General features: G+C 36.0%; 2 protein-coding genes and 1 pseudogene across 4 annotated transcripts; 2 read left to right on the top strand and 1 right to left on the bottom strand.

Moving 5' to 3' along the window:
- Positions 1-4,235: 4,235 nt before the first annotated feature.
- Positions 4,236-7,117, top strand: LOC111314753 (putative inorganic phosphate transporter 1-9). Its single transcript, XM_022916370.2, has 2 exons — positions 4,236-5,108; positions 6,102-7,117. The coding sequence occupies exons 1-2, from the start codon at positions 4,420-4,422 to the stop codon at positions 6,919-6,921; spliced, it is 1,509 nt and encodes a 502-aa protein (XP_022772105.2). The 5' UTR covers positions 4,236-4,419; the 3' UTR covers positions 6,922-7,117.
- Positions 7,118-11,440: 4,323 nt separating this feature from the next.
- On the top strand, positions 11,441-17,379 carry LOC111315223 (monosaccharide-sensing protein 2-like; annotated as a pseudogene). The gene is made up of 5 exons (XR_016330627.1): positions 11,441-12,585; positions 12,941-13,501; positions 14,583-15,525; positions 15,929-16,116; positions 16,689-17,379. The product of XR_016330627.1 is annotated as a monosaccharide-sensing protein 2-like (transcript).
- A 527-nt stretch (positions 17,380-17,906) lies between these two features.
- On the bottom strand, positions 17,907-20,780 carry MCD1 (multiple chloroplast division site 1). Of its 2 annotated transcripts, none has more exons than XM_022916371.2 (6): positions 20,623-20,780; positions 20,439-20,506; positions 20,080-20,352; positions 19,539-19,705; positions 18,854-19,241; positions 17,907-18,309 (listed from the first exon to the last, which is right to left on the bottom strand). In XM_022916371.2, the coding sequence occupies exons 2-6, from the start codon at positions 20,481-20,483 to the stop codon at positions 18,106-18,108; spliced, it is 1,077 nt and encodes a 358-aa protein (XP_022772106.1). In that variant the 5' UTR covers positions 20,484-20,506; positions 20,623-20,780; the 3' UTR covers positions 17,907-18,105. The 2 variants fall into 2 exon arrangements, with proteins under 2 accessions (XP_022772106.1, XP_022772107.1); XM_022916372.2 differs by having other exon boundaries at positions 20,080-20,331; positions 20,623-20,760.
- Between the last annotated feature and the right edge of the window lie 1,220 nt (positions 20,781-22,000).

A 22,000-nucleotide genomic window follows, 5' to 3' on the forward strand; every position in this document is an offset into this window, starting at 1 on the left:
TAGAATTGTTATAAAGTCCTCAGTCAGCTCTGATCAATTTTTATTCGAGTTTAATTTTTTATCAATTATCTCTTTTTATTCTATTAGATCAAAATCATTTTTTACAAAAATAGGTCCCGATGTAATGATTAATATATTGAACAACTTATTGAACCTATTAATATAAGTGAAGTGTATTTTTCATTTAATATTGTGCTTTGATCGACGTGTTAGCTCGATCCAAGTAACATTAATTTTTTATGCCAGCTTAAGAGCTCAATCACTTAAAATTTTAAAAATAGAACAAAATTGAACTTTTGTGAAACTTAAGAGCCCAAAGCTGTTTAAAAGCGTGCTTTTGTCAGGTCGACCTTAGTTTTATGCTCAGATCGACAGTTTCCTACCTTTTGCCAATTTTTTGCATCGATTTCTTTTTGTTTTCCACTTTGGTATCGATCGAGCTACATGTCTACTTCTCAATCTTACTATTTATCATTGTAACATAATATTGTCGTGCTATGGATTGGTCTCCCCAAACTTCTCTAACCCCTGTAGGTATTAAAAATTTTACTTTCAAGTGGAGAGCTAAGCTTACAAGCTGCATAACAGACTGGCTAGGTCGTCCTAATATCATTTTGTAAGCAAATGGGATATCCACTATCATGAACTCTACAATTGAGGTAATCATCTTCAATTTTATTCCCAAAAAGATTAAGAGCTTGATAGTTTCTCTTACTAGCATCTACTCATTTTCAAACCCACTTAGTGTTTTGGTGATCAGCTTTAACTGATCTTTGCTTATCCTTATTTTCTTGAAATAGCCATAATACATAATGTCAGTCAAACTCCCATTGTCAAATAAGATTCTTTTGATCATACAGTTGTATACCAAAGCTGTGATCAATATGACATCATCATGTGGGTGTTAGATCATTTTCAACTCTTTCAAGCTGAACAAAATCAACTGGTCTCTCCAATTTTTTCTTTCATAGTTGAGGTGTCTATTACCATTATCAGGCTTGGGTTGAACTTCTTTTTTATCGAGGTAGAGCTATCTTCTATGATCACAATAATCATTCTAATAATTGGCTTGCTATTTTTAGCTCAGCCTTTGTTTTTTATTTAGCTTTTCCTCTTAGACATCCATTCTTTCTTGATCTAATCTTCCCTCTCTATCTCGGGTGGACGCTTTGTGGTCATTTCTGAAGTTTTTTTCTAAATTGATCTTGTCTTTTCTGTCCGACAAACCTTTTTCAGTTAACCTCACCTAATTAGAGCTTTAATCTCATTTTTCAGGTTGACACAATCTTTTGTATTATGGCCAATGTCCTGATGAAATATGCATCTTTTAGTCAAATCTCGCCTTGTATTCTGTCCCAATGGCTTAGGCCATCTGAGGTTGGAATTTTTTTTTATTTGCATCAAAATCCTCTCTCAAAAAGTATTTAATGCAGTGTAGCTTTTTTTTTTACTAGGGTTTTTAGCTCTATGTTGTCTCTCTCTTTGGGAGGATCGTAGAATTCTTTACCTTTTTTACAATCAAGGTGGAGAGATAAGCCTCTCTCACCTACGCTGCCAATGAGGAGGGATGAGCCTCTCTCATCTTTGTTTGTTTTCATTATAGCTTCAATGTTGATATATTTTTCTACTATTAGCAAGATGTCAGCCAAAGTTTTTGGTGGTTCTAACAACAATGTCAACTTTAAGTGGTACTCTTTATCATTGAGTCCACTGGTCAATATAACAATAGTAGCTGTCTATTCTAGGTCTTTGACCTATAGAGCTTTCGCATTAAAATGCATGACATAACTTTTAAAAGTTTCATTCCACTTTTAATGAATTGACATTAGGCTTAAGGTTATTTTCTTAGCTCTTCCATTACTAGCGAATCGAGATAGGAATAAGTGGCTGAGCTCCTTGAAAGTAGTGATCGATTTCGGTTCGAGACTATTATACCAGGATTGAGCTATGCCTTTCAAAGTAATGGCCAGACTCTTGCACATTAGAGCCCCGTTTGCCCTCAAAAGTATCGCCATATGTCTCTAAGGTTAGCATTTTAAATCCCTTGAGAGGCATGGCTCTGTCAATCTTTTTTGTAAAGGGTGAGATCTCTAAGAACTTGAGCTCATCCTCAAATATTGCTGGTTTCGTTTTCAATTCTTTCTTTATGGCCTACATCCAAGCTTTTAAATCTCTATTCAATTGAAGCTCATAGTCTGTTTGTTTGGACTTTTGGGTTGTGGCATGTGTAAAATTGTAGCTGAGACGATAAAGGGTTGGATTGGTATGCTTTTCTTCTCTAGAGGTCGAAGAGGCTTCTGCTTCTTCGTAGCTCGACTACCTGACAATAGCTTTTTAGCCCGGTGTGACTAAGTCTAGCACTTTGGAGACTTGTAGTGGGGTTATAATTTGGAGCATTTGTTTGAGGGCTTGTATTTGCTCAGTCAAAGCTTAAAATTGCTCCATGGTTGGCCCTGCCTGTGATTGACCTTGACGGACAGAATGTTGGCTTTGGTGAGTTTTTGTTCTAGCCGAAGTGGATGTCTCTCCTTCCTCTTGGGTTTTTTTTTTTTTTTCTAGGTGGCATTATTTTGTGCTCAGTTATTATGAAAATGCTAGTCCCTTACCCAATGCACCAAATGTTGGTACCAAGCTCCAACCTGAAGATATTCCTATAAAGGTAGATGAGAGAAATGATTAGAGACAAAAGCATGGGATATTCCCTGTGTTTACACTCGGATATGCAAGTCAGTAAAAATTAAATAAAAAAAGAAGTGAAAAAGTAAAAAAAAAAAAAAAGAGAAAAGTATGAGTTAGATGAAACTAATTTCATGATGTCTAAATCTCTATATTTATAAGTAAATTGAATGAGACAAAAAGGAAACAATTAAGACAAAACCAAACTAAGATAATAATGAAAATGTTAGACCAATCTGACATATAGTAATCTTTTTTTCTCTTTAAATTTTTAGTAAATAATTAAGAGTATTTTGATCGTTTATAAATATCAAAATACTCTTAATTATCTACTAAAAACTAAAAAATTATTATATTTTTTTTTACCATTATATGTCCTTAACATTAACAAAGGCACGGGACAGGATTGCTACAAGGATTATCGAGCATATGCCATATAAGAGTTGAGCAAATATACTATTATTATATTATAATAATGCTTGGCCTGCAGGGGGAGGGACTTAATCATCGGGGTTCTCCGACACAATTTGCTGACATTTGTTATCACCACCATCGTTGGACCAACGAAAAACATTGGAAGTTTCTTAGGGGTTTCGCGGAATTTGTTCGAGGTTGGTATTCCCTAGTCAAATCCTGAAGAAACTAACAGGGCGATTCATTAATATTCGTTACAAGGGGCCGAAGAAATAATTGTAAGGGGGCCCACGCTAACGACAAAGAAATCGGGTCCTATGGACTCCACTTGTACTAGGTTACTTTGTCCCTTGTTATCTGCATTCAAGTTTTGTTACGTGTGAATTGAATTAAATTTTATATTAAATTTATTTAATTATAATTTGTTGAGTGATTTATTTATTTGATATAATTTTTTTAATTTATATATATAATATTTGAATATAATTGTAATTTTCATTAAAAAAAAAACTCTACGAACAAAGACAACAAGAATATAAATCAACGGGTAGAAATCAAAGTTCGCTAGCCTTAGCCTCCGCTGGAAGGGGAAATTAATTTTAGAAACAGGCCCTCTTATCTTTACCCAATCAAACTCAGAGATATACTTTTGTCTAAAATTAAAAACAAACTCCCCGACCATATTTGAGGTCAGCATTGAATCTTAAAAGCAGTATTATATAAGAATTTATATTACCTCAATCAATTCATATCGAGTTGTAGGATATTTGTTATATCATACATTTTCAATTTAAGTTAAATTAATTCAATTTTATGTATTTGTTCAATTATCACTTTTAATTATGTCTACAAAAATATAGAGCAACCAACAAGTGGATTGTAGTCATAACGCAAAGACCTATATTTCTCATTTAATTAAGTATTCTAGGTTTGGTTGATTAGCCTGTCAGCGTAGTTTGAAACAAGGAAATTAAAAAAAAAAACACCTTGGAACAAGCATACAACAAGTGCGCATATCTATATATATATATAAAACCGAGGAAGTGCAAAGATGCATCAAGCAATTAGGTGACAAGGTCTAAGCCTGTTGATTCGCATCTTGTGAAGAATCATGACCTCAATTCCTAAGGCTCAGTCAACCCTGCGTGGATCACATCTACTCATCCTTTCTACTATTTTCTCCACGAAACTACCAAGCAAATTACTCTTTTCGGTCTTGACTCTCGTGAGTTGTTATATATATGTTTCTGGCCCTAATTGCTCCATCATCTAGCAAACTTAGATTCTTAATTCTCTCCTTTAGTAGCTTTTAATTCACAATAAACAGGGATGTCGTTGAAAGTCCTTTCTGCCCTCGATGTAGCAAGAATCCAGTTGTACCACTTCAAAGCAATCATCATCGCAGGCATGGGACTCTTCACCGATGCCTATGATCTCTTCTGCATCCCTCCTATCATCAAGCTCATAGGACGAATATACTACGTAGAGGAGAAACAATACAGGACCACCCCAACCGTTGTCGTCTCTGCCCTGGTGGCTATAGCTCTTCTAGGGACCGTAGTTGGACAACTGGTGTTTGGGAGGCTAGGCGATCGGATAGGAAGGCGCAGCGTGTACGGGCTGTCATTGGGCATCATGGTGCTTAGCTCCATAGCTTGCGGTTTTTCAATATGCAGGACCAGAAATTGCGTCTTGGTGAGTTTAGGGTTTTTCAGGTTCTTGCTGGGAGTAGGAATCGGGGGGGACTACCCGTTGTCGGCAACCATCATGTCGGAGTTTGCTAATAAGAAGACGCGTGGAGCCTTTATAGCGGCTGTGTTTTCGATGCAGGGCTTCGGGATTTTGGTCAGCTCCGTAGTGACGATGGTGGTTTGTAAGATATTTGAGGCTACATCGCATGTGTCGAATGGTCAAACCCCGGAGCAGGTTGATATTGCGTGGAGGCTGATACTGATGGTGGGTGCAATTCCCGCTGCGATGACATATTACTGGCGTATGATGATGCCCGAGACGGCCAGGTATATGTAATTTTTATTTTTTATTTTTACTCTAAGCTTTATAATTAATGTTTTTATTTATTTATTTATTACGGCCTCACTAATTTGAAGTCTTCTTCTCCTTTTTACCGATGGGTGGTTTATAAATGATTCTACATAAATAGATTGAGATTCATTGTATGAGTTTAGAATTGAATTTTGGGATCAAAAGAAATATTGATGAGTGATGGGGGGAGGGCTACTGCGAAATCCTACCATTGACTTCATCAGCCAATCGTTTACAAGTCTTTTTAATTAATCATATCGCCAATATAATATCATTTATTAATTTTAGCAGCCTGTAGGCGAGACGTAAATCAAATATTAGGATGCAACTACTAGCTACTAGTCAGGAAATAGGATTTTCATGATTCATGTACCAACACACACAAACAGCTAATAAGATATCAACTAAAGCAAAATAATGTCAAAATATTTAACTAAGACAGCCCATATATAGTTCTCATCAACTTATTAATGGAAGGGTTGGGTGAGGACAGCTAACTTAATTGTTTGAGCATGAATGTTGGACCAATTAACAAGCACAACATCGGTACATCCGATATATAAGCACATGACTTTGCTTTTCACTCTCTCTCTCTCTCTTGCTCTCTCTCTCTCTCTCTCTCTCTCTCTCTCTCTCTCTCTCTCTCTCTATATATATATATATATATATATATATGCCTAGGTTATTACATCATCATCATCATCAATATCATCATCATCATCATCATCATCATTGAAGTAGTTTCTATATTACTATTAATCAAATTATCAAGGAAGAAAATCAGTAAATGCATGTTTTCACCCGATTGGAATGATCAGCTAGCGTCGGTAAGTTTGAATTTTTAGAAGCGCTACAATTGATACACTACTGTTCTTGCATGATTTTGATAACTAATCGCAAAAAAGGGTTGTCATCAAATTTGAAATTCATCATCTTTTTATTTCCTTTGTCCTGATTTTAATTTCTAGATACACAGCTCTCGTGGAACAAAATGTCCTACAAGCAGCCATGGACATGGAGAAAGTGTTAGATATTCCAATGAGTCAAATTGCAGAAGACTCCCTTTTGCCATCCTATCCGCCTCCATCCTATCCTCTTCTCTCAAAACGCTTCTTCCGTCGCCACGGCTATGATCTCTTCTCTTGTGCCGCATCATGGTTTCTTGTCGATGTTGTCTTTTACAGTAGCAACCTCTTCCAATCTCAGACTTATCATCGCTTTATAAAAGACCAACCTGATGTGAACGCTTATGAGCTCGCTTTTAGAGTTGCTCGTTTCCAAGCAATTCTTGCTATCTGCTCTACAATTCCAGGTTATTGGGTTACTGTCTATTTCATTGATCGCATTGGAAGAGTCAAAATCCAAATGATAGGCTTTTTCTTCATGGCAATGGTTTATTTCGCAATTGGGATACCCTACAAATACTTCTGGAGTGAAAAAATAGGTATTGGATTTATCACCCTCTATGCTCTCACTTTCTTCTTCTGCAATTTCGGACCAAACACCACCACTTTTATAGTCCCTGCTGAATTATTTCCGGCAAGATTTAGATCAACGTGTCATGGCATTTCTGGGGCCGTGGGGAAGGTTGGAGCAATCATTGGGACGGTTGGTTTTTTGTGGGCTTCGAGGATTCCAAACAATAATGGCAAGCCGGACCCTGTTAGAATGACTGTGGCATTAGTGTTCTTGGGTGTGGTATGTCTTGTTGGACTGGCGGTGACTTACTTCTTTACACGGGAAACCATGGGAAGGTCCCTTGAGGACAATGAGAATGACGATGAATAGAGTGGTGAACGACATTGCCAGGGTTGCCTTGACGCATTCGTCGTCTCTTAACAATGAAGCTAGCTAGCTACAGATTGAATTAAAGCTTAATTCCTTCCTTCTTCAATGTGTGCTTTTTAGAGTTCATATTTTCTTGTATATAATAGATCAAAGAAATTAAAAGGAATACAATGGGTCCGATTTTGTATTGAGAAAATCCCTAGAATCGCTTCGATCATTCACCAAAATGAAATCCCTAGCTTGTGTTAATTGCCTATTCCACTCTTTGGGTCTGCATGGTACTATTTGTATATCTTAAATCGTGTTATATTCCATATAAACCATCAAACTAGTGATTATATATATAATTAATAATCCGAAGTAAGATCCATGTCCAGAATCTTTTGCATTTTTCGTTACAAAAAAAATGATGATATTACGTATAATAGGTAATGGGATTTTTTTTTTTTTTTTTGATAAGAACTTTTTCACATACTAAAGCATGGATGCATTACTAATCTAGAGTATTATTTTTGCTTACTGCTAATTCTGGTAAATACTGTTACATGCTCCATGAATGAACAATTTTCAAATTCTTTTGTTTAGAGATCAATCTCGCCGTGCTACTTTAAAATTAGCAAAAGATAATCAATCTCAAACTTTAAATTTGACAGAATCTTATTATAACAAATGGAAGAAGATTATTTTGCATTGAGTAGCTTAAAAATCCGAATATACGAGGACAGAAATTCAATTATGATAGTGTATTTATTAAAGGCAATTAAAATATTTATCATCAGCAAAATATAAACGAATAAAGTAAAGAAAACATCATTATTATAGCTTTTCATCTCTTTCACACCCTCCCCCCTCTCAAAAAAAAAAAAAAAAAAAGAAATCTATTTTTAACTAAGACATGTTTGTATTCTATTTAAACTTCTTGGAGTGAAGTTCTAGAAGCAAGGCCAAACGGCCAACTAAGCAATTCCCCCCAAAAGCTTTTTATTTCACGGCTTAAACCAACATCCCTTCTTAAAGAAAAGAGGATTATCAATCAAGGAATTTTGGTTTGAATGCTATAACAAAATCTATAGCTCAAAGGTGCTGAGACTATTGATGTTGCTTTCCTATTACATGTTTTCTACACTATTCTATCATGTTTTAAATAGATGGCGGCCTTCAATTCAAAATGAACTTTAGATGGCACTATAATAAAACTTAAGAGGACCATCCATAGATGTTTGGGAAACTCAATGTTAAACATCAAACTCCTTTGAAACTTAAAAACTACTGCAGGCATAAGTCCAAGCTGGATGCTCATCTATTTCAAGCTTATTGCTACTATCGCTATTCAATACCCTGGTATCTAAAAAACGGCAAGATATATCAACAACATGACGAGAGACCGAAAGTAAAGAGTTTTACATTACAATATAGGTCTATCTTGGTTGAACAACATCGACATGAAGACAACACATTATCTATTAAGACTTATTCAGGATTGGTCTTAACTAAAATCAAAATCGTGTGACTGCTATAAATTAGTTCAGATCAAATTGATGCACTACTAGTAAAATTAGAAACGACATTTATTAAATTCCTTTTCGCTCTTCGCGCAAATAAAAAGCAACATTGTGACATAATTAATCCACAAAATTTCTGCGGCATCCGACCATATTATAACATTTCGATGTTCAAGTGGATTCAACAATCTAAGGCAAGCTTGATTAGATAACATAGAGAGCATTGATGATCATTTAACAACATTACAATCCAAATTATTCAATAATGTAATTCACGGGGCAATCTTGTATTTATTACATAATGTCATATTTTTTAATAAAGTCTCAGAAAAACAAGAGATTCAAAACTCAAAAGTTCTTCAAAGGCAAACAAACTGCAGTCAACTCTCTATATACCTAGAAACATTATGCTGAAATCTTGGAGATCCCCATTATAGGAAAGAGGCACATAGCATGAAAAACCTTAGCCATAATAAAGATACTCCTGCATCAAGAAAGTGAGTAATAGTCAGTGAACATCCAAGAGTGTATTCCTTTAGCAGCATGCTTTACTTAGCACTCAGAAACACGTAGCACTCTAAACAGTTTCAAATAAGCAAATTTTCATCCTTCAAATTTTCCTCCCAAAAGAACTTTAAGCTGTATCAATTCATTAAGTCTGTAACTAAAACAATTATCCTTAGAAGAATTTCCAAAATTCAGTGAAATAGCCTTATGCAAATAATACAGGTTTATTACCAACACTTGTTAGGAGAAAGCACATTCGGCTAAAAGCAACAACAATCAGAGAAATGAATGCACTGAACCATTTCTAAAATGCATTGTCAAATTTATAATGAAATCTACTTCATAGACCCATAAAAACAGCCTACCCAATTAACGGTGGTGGGAACCAAGGGAATTGCTGCATGCGGAAACCAACTAGATTTACTAGAAGTTATTGAAAAACCCCAGTTGCGGATTTGCAGAAAATAAATAGAACAAGTAATAATTTATTCTCTGGCATACAAGTGTTATAGTATAGAGCATATCAGAGTGTTTGAACGAGATAAGCTATTGCTATAGAAGCTGGAGCAGAAGTGCGCGACTATGTAACTGCCAAAGGAAATGGGTTAAAGCCTCACGGATGGACACGCTTACATACCACACAATAGTCAACCACGAGTAAAGAGAAAAGGGAAAATCAATTCTCTCAATTCAGTTGTATAACACTATTAACTACCAAAAAAAAAAAAAAAACTAGCTTTATATTTCAGATATTAGATTACGAGGTAATCAACAACACAGGACTTTTGCTTTCCCTGTCTTATGTAAAAGGGCTGTAAAAGGATCAAGAAAAGGTCATATATGCAAACTGAATTGCAGCAGTAAGCAGAATAATAATTCCCATCACATCCAATCAGATACATTTCAGACAATAATTAAAATTAATAGTAGCTGAAACGCAAGTAGTCATACAAAACCCTAAACCAAAGCAGAAATAAAGAAAAAAAGGGGTAAAATTACGAACCAGTAGAAAAAGGGAAAGAGAATTTTAATTGGGGGATTTGTCCTTCTTGGAAGAAGCGTAGTTGGGAGGAGAGTAAATAAGAGCAGCAACCATGAAGCCCGGCAGCACCACGTACTTGGCTAAAGCTGCCAGCTTTGCCACCAAAGGCTCTCCCTTCATCAACGCCATTTTTGCGTTTTTTTTTTTTTTTTTTTTTTGTCCGCTGCTGGATTTCTTACTACTACCTCTACTGATATGCCTAATGTAATATAAATAAACAAATCCAGAGGTGGTCAGGCAGGGCTTATTGGGCTTTCTAGCTCAACCTAACTTACGGCCTTCATCCAATCTTCGAATTCCAAATGGGTCGACGTTGATTTGGGCCGTCATTTTCTTCGCCCCAAACATATTAATTTTGTATTCGTCCTGAAACAAATAACTTTGTATGCCCATGAACATGATTTTTTGGTTTTAATTTTGGGATAAATCATATACAAATATAATAATATATATATATCAACATACATATATATATATAACATTAATACGTGTGCTATACGTTAATTATGTGTGGTTATTCATAATGAAACTAAGTATTTGTTCAATTAATTAGAGAAAGGTGGATACTCATGAGCTTATTATACCTTGGGGTGAAATGTAAATGGGCGGAGGTGAGAAGGGATGAGATGGCACACGAGCGGATGGATCACAGTCACAAATGACGAACCAAGGACAAAGTGGGCCCCATAAATTGCCCAACAAACATGCAATTGCAAATGCAGTACCTCTGGTAGATAATTCTGCTGCAACTCTCTTCAGAGGCCCCACGTGGCATGGCCTTTTATTTAGCTATCTACCCCTACTAGTATAACTAAATACTATTTTATTATTTATATTCAAACACTCCTAACTCTTAACCGTGCTTGTTCAAGTTTTGACCCATTGCCTATAAATGCTGCCTGATAATAGATGGATAAGACCACAGCAAAGTGTTTTAATTTGTTTTTCAAGGTCAAGGATTCCAACTAATTTCTTGCAGATTTAATGCTGCTTTCACTACAATATTTGCTTAAGTTATACATGTTAAGACTAGAGAATTCATCACTAATATAATCAAGCAAATGTTTAATTAGGATTTTTTGTTTGTTTGTTTGTAAAAGATATTTTTATTTAATAACTACTAGTCTATTAAGCGGTCTAGTATGTAGTATTATATTTGGAGGAAAAAGCAAAAATATCTATAGAGATGAAGAAATGAATTTGTAATTTGTCGTTTTCCAACGGTAGGGAGAGGCTAGGCCGGCTGAAGGAGGCTGAGCTAACGATGACTGCTGAGCTTAATTAAGCAGTTACCACCCAGGTTCTTCAATTATTAACTCTATTCACTAAACAAGTAAATAGTTTAAAACAGAAAGGATAAAAATATCTAGCAATAGCAATAAAACCGGTAATGATCTTGTCTCTTCGTCGCCGTAGATTAAATTATTTAAAGATTATACTACTATAGTATATGGCAGTGGTAGGTTCCAGACTCTCTCTATCTCTTTCTCTCCTTTAGTTTCTGGTCTAAATGTATTTTTCATATTATTATTTCCAATCTTTTAAAGCTGCTCCTTCATTTGTTCCTAATGTAAACACCATTACTAAGCACTAGCTTACGCTTCTGTATTGGTAAATTCTCCTTAGAAGCTTAAATCACTCCGTCTGGCTTTCTGGGTCTCAACCACAAAATTACCTGAATTTTATTGTCTCACCCCTACGGAGGCTGAGGCTCTGTGACTAATGAACTCAACGAGTGTTCGGGTGTTCCTGTTTGACAAAATGTTGAAGGGTTGTTGAGGCTTGACGCTGGAGACAGAAAATGCTAATTGCGAAGCGCCTCTCTCTCTCTCTCTCTCTCTCTCTCTCTCTCTCTCTCTCTCTCACTCACTCTGGTTTCTCGTAAAGCAATAATTTTAGTACAAAAAAGCTTTTTTTTCCCGCTCAGTACTTGAAACTATCTTTGTCTCTAATATAAAGATTCACATCAAACAAGCCTCTTCATAAATCATAATCATACGCTTTGCAGACTGCAGAGGGTTTTTTATTCACTTTTATAGGAAAGGCAAGATCAGGCACAAAGCTGTACTCTAACCTCATACTTGCTTATCTCTTTCTCTTATAAGCAAAAAGCAAAACCCTTTTTGCTTCCTTTGCCTCTTATGTACTTTAAATTCACTGTCTTTGTCTCAAAAGTTTCATCTCACCGTTTTGGCTAGCAGTAGGTCAGCAACCTGAAAAATCTAAATTCTTGGGAGTACTAAATTTGTTGTCATCGATGGTGATAGCTGCCCTAGTTTCTTTACCAATCCCTGTAAATTTTTTTTTTTTATCGAGTATTTGGGGATGATGCGCTAATGTGATTAATGTTTTGACGCCAGAGTAGAGTGCTAGGGTAGGCTGATTGATGCAATCATCTCGGTGTTTTTCAAGTGACAATTAACTTATTAGATTTGGGTTAATGATAATGATGGTGAATTTGTTGATTTGTGATCTGCGTTCTTCTCTGCTTACAGGTTAGTTCCAGAGGGGCTGTTTGATTCATTGGTAAAGAGATGAGGGGTGCTGCTCTTGTAGCCATTGCTGCTACAATTGGTAACTTTCTGCAGGGATGGGATAATGCTACGATTGCTGGTACTTCTTTCACAGTTATATTGCTACTTCCTTATTTCTTCTCAGCATGAGTCAGTAAATGTTTGAGCATGATTTCAGATTTAAAATAAGAATTCATGGATGTATATTCTTTTCTTGGTTCACATCATGGTATTTCTTTGCTTCCTGGTAATTCTGGTTGAGATTCATTGAAATGACAACTAAATTTTTTCAAGGCTGCCAACAAAGAACATCTAGTACTTTTATGTTTTGCTTCCCTTGTTTTGTTTCTTACTCCCATCGTCGTTCCTATTTGCTGCTCAAAATCATGTCCTTGCGTTGAGTTCTCAAGGCCTATTAACTTCAGCATTTTTTTTTTTTTGTGGGGTGCTTTCAGGAGCGATTGTTTACGTCAAGAACGACCTCAATCTGGGAACTAGTGTTGAAGGTCTTGTTGTGACTATGTCACCCATAGGAGCCACAGCGATTACAACATGCTCTGGAGCTATATCAGATTGGCTTGGTCGGCGTCCAATGCTGATAATATCTTCAATGCTTTATTTTGTTAGTGGTTTGGTGATGTTTTGGTCACCTAATGTCTATATTTTATGCGTAGCCAGGCTATTAGATGGATTTGGAATTGGTTTAGCAGTTACTCTTGTCCCAGTTTATATATCTGAGACTGCCCCATCAGAGATTAGGGGATTGTTAAATACATTACCACAATTCACTGGTTCTGGGGGGATGTTTTTATCATATTGTATGGTTTTTGGGATGTCATTGATGGACTCACCAAGTTGGAGGTTGATGCTTGGGGTTCTATCAATCCCTTCTCTCCTCTATTTTGCCCTGACAGTTTTCTATTTGCCTGAATCTCCTCGGTGGCTTGTGAGTAAAGGGAAGATGCTCGAGGCAAAACAGGTTCTTCAGAGATTACGTGGCAGGGAAGATGTTTCAGGTTCATGTTTTGCTACCTTTATTTTTCTTATGGAATTCTGTTCTTTTTTTTCTTCTTCTTCCCTTTCCGTGCACATGTTGAAAATGTAGGGGACTTGTGTTTAGGCACAAAGGCCCTCAATCAATTCAACAACCCACTGAGAGGTGTAACATACTAACATTAATGGTGAATGAGCATAAGTGTTAAAATGTAATGGATTTTAAGATAGGAATTTCCTTTTGTGCTTGATCTCTGTTTCATAAAAATTAATATATGATGCATGTAGGTCATCAGAAACTTGAGTAGGTCTGATTAATATTTTGGTAGACTATACAAGAGATTGGAAAGTTATACTTTGTAAGAGTTTAGAGCCTAAGACATTGAGAAATTATTTTGCTTAGTTAAAAATGATATTTGGCAGTCAAAAATTTGTATTGCTTTCTTTGTCACAGTCAGCTGTTCACATCTATATTATGCTTCTTCCCTCCAGCCCCTTTGAACTCACAGATGCTTTTATCATTTTAGATTAGTCATTACTCTAACCACCCTAAGCTATATTTGCATAGACTCTAAACGTCTAGCTGAAGATTTTCTGTATGATATGCTAAGTTACCTTATCTCACTCCGTCACGCCATGCTTTTTCTAAAATTTGAAGTATGCCCTGTGTTCTAATTATAGAATAAAAATAATTTCAGACGTTGTCATTGCACATTGAAGAGGAGCATGAGCATATTTAATTGTTTATGCAGAAATTACGTAAAACCCATAGAAGTGTCAACCAAATAAGTATGATCCAATATGTAAGCAAAGTTAGGAATTGAGTGCTTTTCTCCTAATTTGGTTGGCTTCCTTTGGATGAAAGTAGGCACTAGGCACCTTGTGTGGAGTAGATTTTGGGGACAAAGAAGAGAAGAAAATCTTCTCTATTCCTGTCTTTTTAGTCCTTCAGTACACTTGCCTCTCCCCCCCATTAGCATCTTTATACCTAATAACAAAGGAGCCTTCATAGCTTTTATGTTTATTTAAAATGATAGATTCCTGTTTCCTTCCAGTTTCCTCTTATTTAACTAGTTTAAGACATGAGACTTCTTTGTTCTGTAGGTGAGATGGCTTTGCTGGTTGAGGGCCTTGGCATTGGAGGTGAAACTTCTATAGAAGAGTACATTATAGGTCCAGCTGATGAACTTGCTGATGGTCAGGAACCTACTGGTGATAAAGACAAAATCAGATTATATAGGCCTGAAGAGGGTCTCTCTTGGATTGCCAAACCTGTCACTGGACAAAGCATTCTGGGTCTTGCCTCTCGCCGGGGAAGCATGGTGAACCAAAGTGTACCCCTTATGGACCCTCTTGTGACATTATTTGGCAGTGTGCATGAAAAGCTTCCTGAGACAGGGAGCAAGCTTAGTATGCTTTTCCCGAATTTTGGAAGCATGTTTAGTACAGCAGAGCCTCATGTCAAAAATGAGCATTGGGATGAGGAGAGCTTGCAGAGGGAAGGTGAAGACCATGCGTCAGATGCTGCAGGGGGGGACTCTCTCTGATGACAATCTGCATAGCCCATTGATCTCCCGTCAGACAACTAGCTTGGAAAAAGACGTGGTTCCCCCAGCTTCCCATGGCAGTTTGCTAAGCATGAGACACCATAGCACTCTTGTGCAAGATAGTGGAGAATCAGTTGGTAGTACAGGAATCGGAGGTGGTTGGCAATTGGCATGGAAATGTTCTGAGCAAGAAAGTGAGGATGGAAAGAAGGAAGGAGGGTTTAAAAGGATTTATTTGCACCAGGAGGGAGTCTTTGGATCGCAACATGGGTCTCTTGTATCACTTCCTGGTAATGATATGCCTGAAGAAGGTGAATTTATCCAGGCTGCTGCTCTAGTGAGCCAGCCTGCCCTTTATTCCAAGGAGCTTATGGATCAGTGTCCTGTTGGACCAGCATCCATCTGAAACTGCTTCAAAAGGACCAGTTTGGACTGCTCTTCTTGACCCAGGAGTGAAACGTGCATTATTAGTTGGGGCTGGGATTCAGATACTTCAGCAGGTAGTCAGCAGTTTTATTTTTGAACTTCTGTTGGCCCCTTCCATTTTATCGTCCTGTCATTTTCTCTACATAAGTTTACAGATTTGAATGTGCTTTGGAAGGAAAATATGGGCCATGCCACTTTAAGCTGCAGTTGAATTAGCATTAATTCTTGAGATTAGAACTGAACCAATACTTTTGCTAGTAGTAATTAGTTTTGAGGTATCTTGTTTTGCAATGGAGTTATTACATTCTTATTGTTCTTTTTTCTCTTGGTACATGAAAATGGAAATGGCAGCTTGTTACACATTAATTTTGTCAATTTCTACTTTAAATAGAGAAGTTTGAATCTTTTTTTTTTGTCAATTGAGCTAATTATACTATGATTGTAAATTGAACTAATTTTTTTTCTAATTTTGTGCAGTTCTCTGGCATAAATGGAGTTCTCTATTACACTCCTCAAATTCTTGAAGAGGCAGGCGTTGAAGTGCTTCTTTCAAACTTGGGCCTTAGTTCAAATTCCGCATCATTTCTTATTAGTGCATTCACAACCTTGCTGATGCTTCCCTGTATAGGTGTAGCCATGAAGCTCATGGATATATCAGGCAGAAGGTGATTTCCTTTTCTCAAATATTCTTTTCAACTTGTAGTTCTTTAGTCTGGGTCTCCTAAATTTTCTTCCTAGGCGTTCCTGAAGCTGCACTCTTATTGTTGCCTTTCTGGCTGTTGGGAAACACATCTTTGTCTTGTCCGAGTCACCTGTTTAGACTAAGTGCCCATTTGAATTCAACTGCATCTCCGGTATGGTGCGATTGAATTCACTGTACTATCAGTTGAATCCAAATGTTAACTCCAGTGAAATCCATTCAACATAAATTTCTCATAAAAAAAATTTTTTTTTTCAATCGCAGTTACAGTAATTTTTTATTTTTCAATTACAGCTACAGTAATTTTTATTACTGTTTTTACTCTCACCGTAGTCGCTCTCACCCCCCATCCAAATGGAGCCTAAGTTTATTGCCATCTCCTTGAATATGATAAATAGATAGACCTGATGAATCGTAGTTTGAATATCTTTTCTTTACCAGAATTCAATCACCTTCTCTTAGTTTTTTCCCTTTACACTTCTATTTTTTTTTTTTCTTAAGAAGATGGGAAAAGCCTAATACTTTTATTGTTTGCAGGCGGCTGCTACTCACCACAATTCCTGTTCTTATAGTGTCACTAATGATTCTAGTTTTTAGCGAAATTGTGGATTTGGGCACAGTAGTTAATGCTGCCATCTCAACTGCATGTGTAATTATCTACTTCTGCTGCTTTGTCATGGGGTATGGACCAATTCCAAATATCCTCTGCTCTGAGATCTTTCCAACTAGGGTCCGTGGCCTTTGTATTGCCATCTGTGCTTTGGTTTACTGGATTGGAGATATCATTGTTACCTACACTCTGCCTGTGATGCTCAGTTCTATAGGTCTTGCCGGCATCTTTGGAATTTATGCTGTTGTATGTCTCATCTTTTGGGTCTTTGTCTTCTTGAAAGTCCCGGAGACCAAAGGCATGCCACTTGAAGTCATTACCGAGTTCTTTGCTGTTGGTGCAACACAGGCTGCTGCTACCAAGAATGAGTAACTCAATGCATTAAACGGTGTCAATTTCAGCCGTTAAACGTTCATCCAACTTCTGCTTGGAGTTTCTTTTGTGCATTCTTGTTGCATTGGAGATGAGGGATCTTCTGATTCAAACATTGAAATATAATTGTTTTTCCCCTTGAATTGAGTAGTAAAAATACCAATTTAATGAACAGCATGGTAGATGTGGATGTTGAATGACATCGGTTAATGAACAACAAGAATCGACTGAGCTACTCTGAAATAAGTACGGTACAGGTGTCAATTTTTTGTTTGGAAGTAGTCTCATAACTCGATATTGTAATGCCTCGTAAAAATTCTTTTCAATGATGTCAGAACCAAATATTCAGTTTTTCTTCAAATAGCCACAAGCCAAAAGAGAAAACTAACATTGTTGAATTTAAAAAAAAAAAAAAAAAAAGAACAAGGAAATGAAGGTTCGTTATCCATTGTTTCAACTTTGGCCTTCTCATCCTGTCGTTCTGAGAAGTGAAAAGCTTGGACAGAGAGAGAGAGAGAGAAAGAGAAAGAGAGGAGAGAGATCGAAGTTCACCAGTTGCATTCCCGCTTCCAGTCAACCTGAAGGAAGGTTATTACTTATAACCTGAAATCTTATACAAGGATATTAATCAAATTCGACAGGCTTTAATTTTAGTAGTCCTGCACGAGACCAGATTGATAGTAGCCTAGCTTCAGAATTTGGATTGAATGATTGATGCAAACGATGTTTGTTTGTCAGCCAAAAAAAAAGCATACTTCTGCCGCTACAAAATCTTAACATGGAACAAACTGCATTTTAATAATATGGATCAAATCAAATACTGCAACTATTTGTACAACTTAGCTCTCCCTCTTACAATTGTACATCAGGTTGTGCTACCTCCAATTCCAGTGGTAATTCACAAGGATATTATCTTTCATCTACTACAAAATCAGAAATTCGTTGCAGAATAATAGTAGGCCACCAAATATTTCAGGGTTTCTGCATTTCCTCGGAAGACAAGTTGCTTTCAATCGAACTGGAGGCACGCTCTGGTTTAGGGGGCTTATTGTCAATTGTGGGATTGTTAATGGGGCCCTCCTCATCAAGTTCATCTGACCTGGCATTTAACTTGAATGGTCTCTGGAAATCTTTAGCATTTCTACTGTCAATAAATAAATTGTTCAATTTTTCCTCCTGCATACAAACACATTCAAGTTTTCAAAAGGTAATTCTGAAAATGAGGCAGCAAACTACACTACACATTCGTAACCACATTTCCAAGAATGATCAGTAACCCTACATATGGATGACTTTGAATAAATATGGCTCCATTAAAACAATTTGAGTAGATAAAAAGTTATACAGTTCAATGACCTGCAGATGTGAATCCCCAAACATTATGCGGGATAAAAACTCATTTAAAATAAGCAGAAAAGTATGAAGAAGACTCTTAATTTCATGCTAGTGCAACAGTCTATCATACACGTTGCAGTTGCCAAAAAAAGTGCATACAAAATGCAATTTCTTGGTTGATATAAGCCACTAATGGTGCATTTGTCACTTAGCTTATCTGGAGCTACCACAACTACTCATGGATCTACCATGTTGATTTTGCCACAAAAAATGTCACTAAATGCAATGGCTATAGAAATTATCAATATACAATAAGTTACCTATCTGGAAACAACTTGATAGGTGTAGTATTGCGTTACCACTGCAAGAATTTAAAACTACTTACATTTTGCAGTGCTTCAAGCTTTCTCTGCAGTGCCTCATGCTCAGCCTGAATACGGAATGGAACACCATGTTTTTGGTACACATTATTTTGTGCCAAGTCTTCATCAATGTCACTAGCAGTGGTTGCAAAAGGATGATTTGCAGGAATCCATCTGATTGTATCAGGGTCAACATCAGGAGGAATTGAATCCCCCTCTTTAAGGAATATTGTGGGTCTCTTCCACTGGTATGCTCTTGACCTCCTTTTCTGATGGATAGCTTGTTGCTCTTCAGTAAGTGTAACTGGAGCTAAGCGATAAAGCTTTCCACACATCTCTACAGTTGAATTGCTCTTACCAACCTTCACCAATGGATTATTAAATGGGTCCTCATACTTGAGAGGTCTTGATCTACAAAAAACAGATTCCATAATTAAACTACACAATTAACACAAGGAAAGCACATTGTAGCCAAAGCTGCGAAATGCGACAGAACTACTCATCATCTATAGAAGCAGAAACTAAAATTGATAGGAACATGAATGAAATGCCAGCCATTAAGAATAAATAGTTAGCCCATAACGTTATATATCACGAAGGCCCTTAAGCAACCAAACTACCCTAAAGCAATATATTCATGAAATTAACATCCTCTGCAGAGGTAGCCAGAAGAAAAAAAGGAAAAGGTATCACAGAACGAAATCATACATGCCTCTTCTATCTGATCTTAGCTGGCCACGCCTTACAAGATCAGCTACAGAACCAGGACGGCTCTGCCTTGACTTCCTTGCCACGTATGCTCTCACAGCAACAACCATAATTGCAATTGCAATGCACAACCCCATTGTAAAGTTGTTTCTTGAGCATCTTGTCATCTGAGACAAACAAGAAACGGACATGGCTCTTCATATCATCCTTTCTTTTTTCAAGTAATCCATTCTGTACAAACAACTGGTTTTTCTGACATGAAATTAAGAAGCAAATATACCAATACTAGCAATAAAAGTAAACAATGACTAACACTGGAGTAATCTTTAGCACCAATAGAGGAGCCAAAGTTAAAAAAAAGTCTATATAAGCAGTAATGGTTTCAAGTAAAACTTACGTAGATTCGATATATAATATATATAAGTAATTAGCTAATTACATTTCAGCACCTCAAATGTAAAATGAACCCTAAACCTGCTTAGTAACGAAGAAAAATTATCAATTTTTTTTAGTAGATTGAATACAGAAGAGTGAAAATTACCAGGAAAACAACGGGAGGGAAAGATGTAATGGATTCCTGAAAGGTGGCAAGTGGGTGTTTGGAATCTAGCACCAGAGTGTGTTTTGCGGAATCAACCACGTCATTTTGGGGACGCTGGTCCTTGTCGGGGCTCACTGAATCATTAATGGCTCTCAGCAAGAACCTTCTATTAGGAGTTAGTGGAATCCAATTTAGGCGTTGGCTTAGGCTATGGTGTAGTAGCAACTCCTTTGCATTTGAAGAAACCCGGTGCTTCCACCCCAAAATAGAAGGCTATTATCACACAGTTGACGAAAAAGAAAGCCCAATTCGATAAGAGAGAATAAGTAAGGCAATCTGTAGGAAGAAAATTTACGTACCCGGAAATGAAGGGAATGGAATTGGAGACTCCAAATTGAAGCCATGTTTTGAGATAGAAATTTTGATACTGTCAAAAACAAAAACAAAAAAGCGGAGGGGAGGGGAGGGGTATTAGCATTCTCCTATAGATTATATATGTAGAAAATAACAGTAAATTAGGGTTAGAATTGTTGAAAAAATTACAGCTGAAAAACGATATCAGCAGCACCAGGCTGTAGACTCCTCAGTCCAGTCCTCACATTTCAGTTTATCACTCACTGTGCTTCTTACCATCGAAGCCTCCCAATCTTGTTTCTTGCTTGCTCCTCCGAGGAATGTAATTTTTGGCTTTTTTTCTTTTCATAAAAAAAATAATAAAAATCAAAATCAAAAAGAGGCATGACTCTCAGGTGATTGGTTATTCCGGTACCCTAGTCTAGTACTGGACCATTCATCTTATTTTAATGGAATGGACGGCTTCAAATTTTAATTTAAAAAATAGGAATATATTATAATACATATGGTTTAACAGTAAACAAAATTTTATGATAGTTTTGTTAGGTCAAAATAATAGCTAAGATGATATGGTTGGTTGTTTGAAATTAATTATTAAAAGCAAATATTAATTAACGATATCTTAACACATTAATTTTAATTTTGCTCACTTCTTTATTTTTTTTTTTTTATTTACAGTTAATTAGTTGATTACACATTACGTTTATATATATAATAATAATAATAATAATAATAATAATAACAATAATAATAAGAGCTAGTCCGTGTGATAAATTCAACCTTTATGCATCCCCGTCTTAATTTACATTTTGAAATGTAAATTACAAGTTGCTAAATGAGTACATACTCTTGTAATGATGATGATGTAAACAAAAGCTTCCCTCTCCCTAAATCATGGAATTTAATAAGCAATGCTTTCCTTTTTTGTTTATTTCTTGCACTCAATGGACCTGGGAAGTTGGCTTTCCACTTCACATAAAACTTAAATTTAATATCTTACTGGATTATATATATATGTAGCATAGCTTAGACATGCAGTACAATAAAAAAGCATGGTTTGGCCTATTGCTAACTAAGTAGAAAGTGCTGAAATGAAACACAAAATTCTATTCTAAAATATTTTATCCAACCCAAGTTGTTAAACAGGAGGAATGCCGATGATTTAGGTGTTTTTTAGATTTGGGATGTTTGGATTGCAAAATATTATATTTCAAGAGAAAATATGATCCTAAATTTTTTTTTTTTATTTTTAAAGTATTTCGTGTTCATATTCATTTGTTTGCTTGAAAGAATTCACATACATTAATTCTTATATAATTATCATAATCAAAATTCTTATATAATTATCATAATCATTTTGACATATATGATGATAATTTTTTATTTTGTTTTATTAATAGTAAATATCCAAATGATAAATGATGTCTAAAATAATAAAAGAAGATAAATATTTTATTTGATTGTTGTTTTTATTTATAAAATATAGGCATTTGAGCACTTTTTTTAATAACAAAAATTGATTAAAAAATTGTTAAAAAAAATCTATTAATGCATTTGCCACTTTTTT

This window comes from Durio zibethinus, chromosome 20 (genome assembly GCF_047325235.1).
Source record: "Durio zibethinus cultivar Kanyao isolate XHJ-2024 chromosome 20, ASM4732523v1, whole genome shotgun sequence".
Classification (NCBI taxonomy): domain Eukaryota; kingdom Viridiplantae; phylum Streptophyta; class Magnoliopsida; order Malvales; family Malvaceae; genus Durio; species Durio zibethinus.

Excerpts from the sequence above, each read along its gene's own strand:
- LOC111314753 (XM_022916370.2), top strand. The coding sequence starts at position 4,420 with ATGTCGTTGAAAGTCCTTTCTGCCCTCGATGTAGCAAGAATCCAGTTG. Across the intron at positions 5,109-6,101 it reads ATGATGCCCGAGACGGCCAG|ATACACAGCTCTCGTGGAAC; the intron begins GTATATGTAATT and ends TTTAATTTCTAG.
- MCD1 (XM_022916371.2), bottom strand. The coding sequence starts at position 20,483 with ATGGCTTCAATTTGGAGTCTCCAATTCCATTCCCTTCATTTCCGG. Across the intron at positions 20,353-20,438 it reads TCCATTCCCTTCATTTCCGG|CCTTCTATTTTGGGGTGGAA; the intron begins GTACGTAAATTT and ends GTGTGATAATAG. Across the intron at positions 19,242-19,538 it reads AGATCAGATAGAAGAGGCAT|ATCAAGACCTCTCAAGTATG; the intron begins GTATGATTTCGT and ends TGTTTTTTGTAG.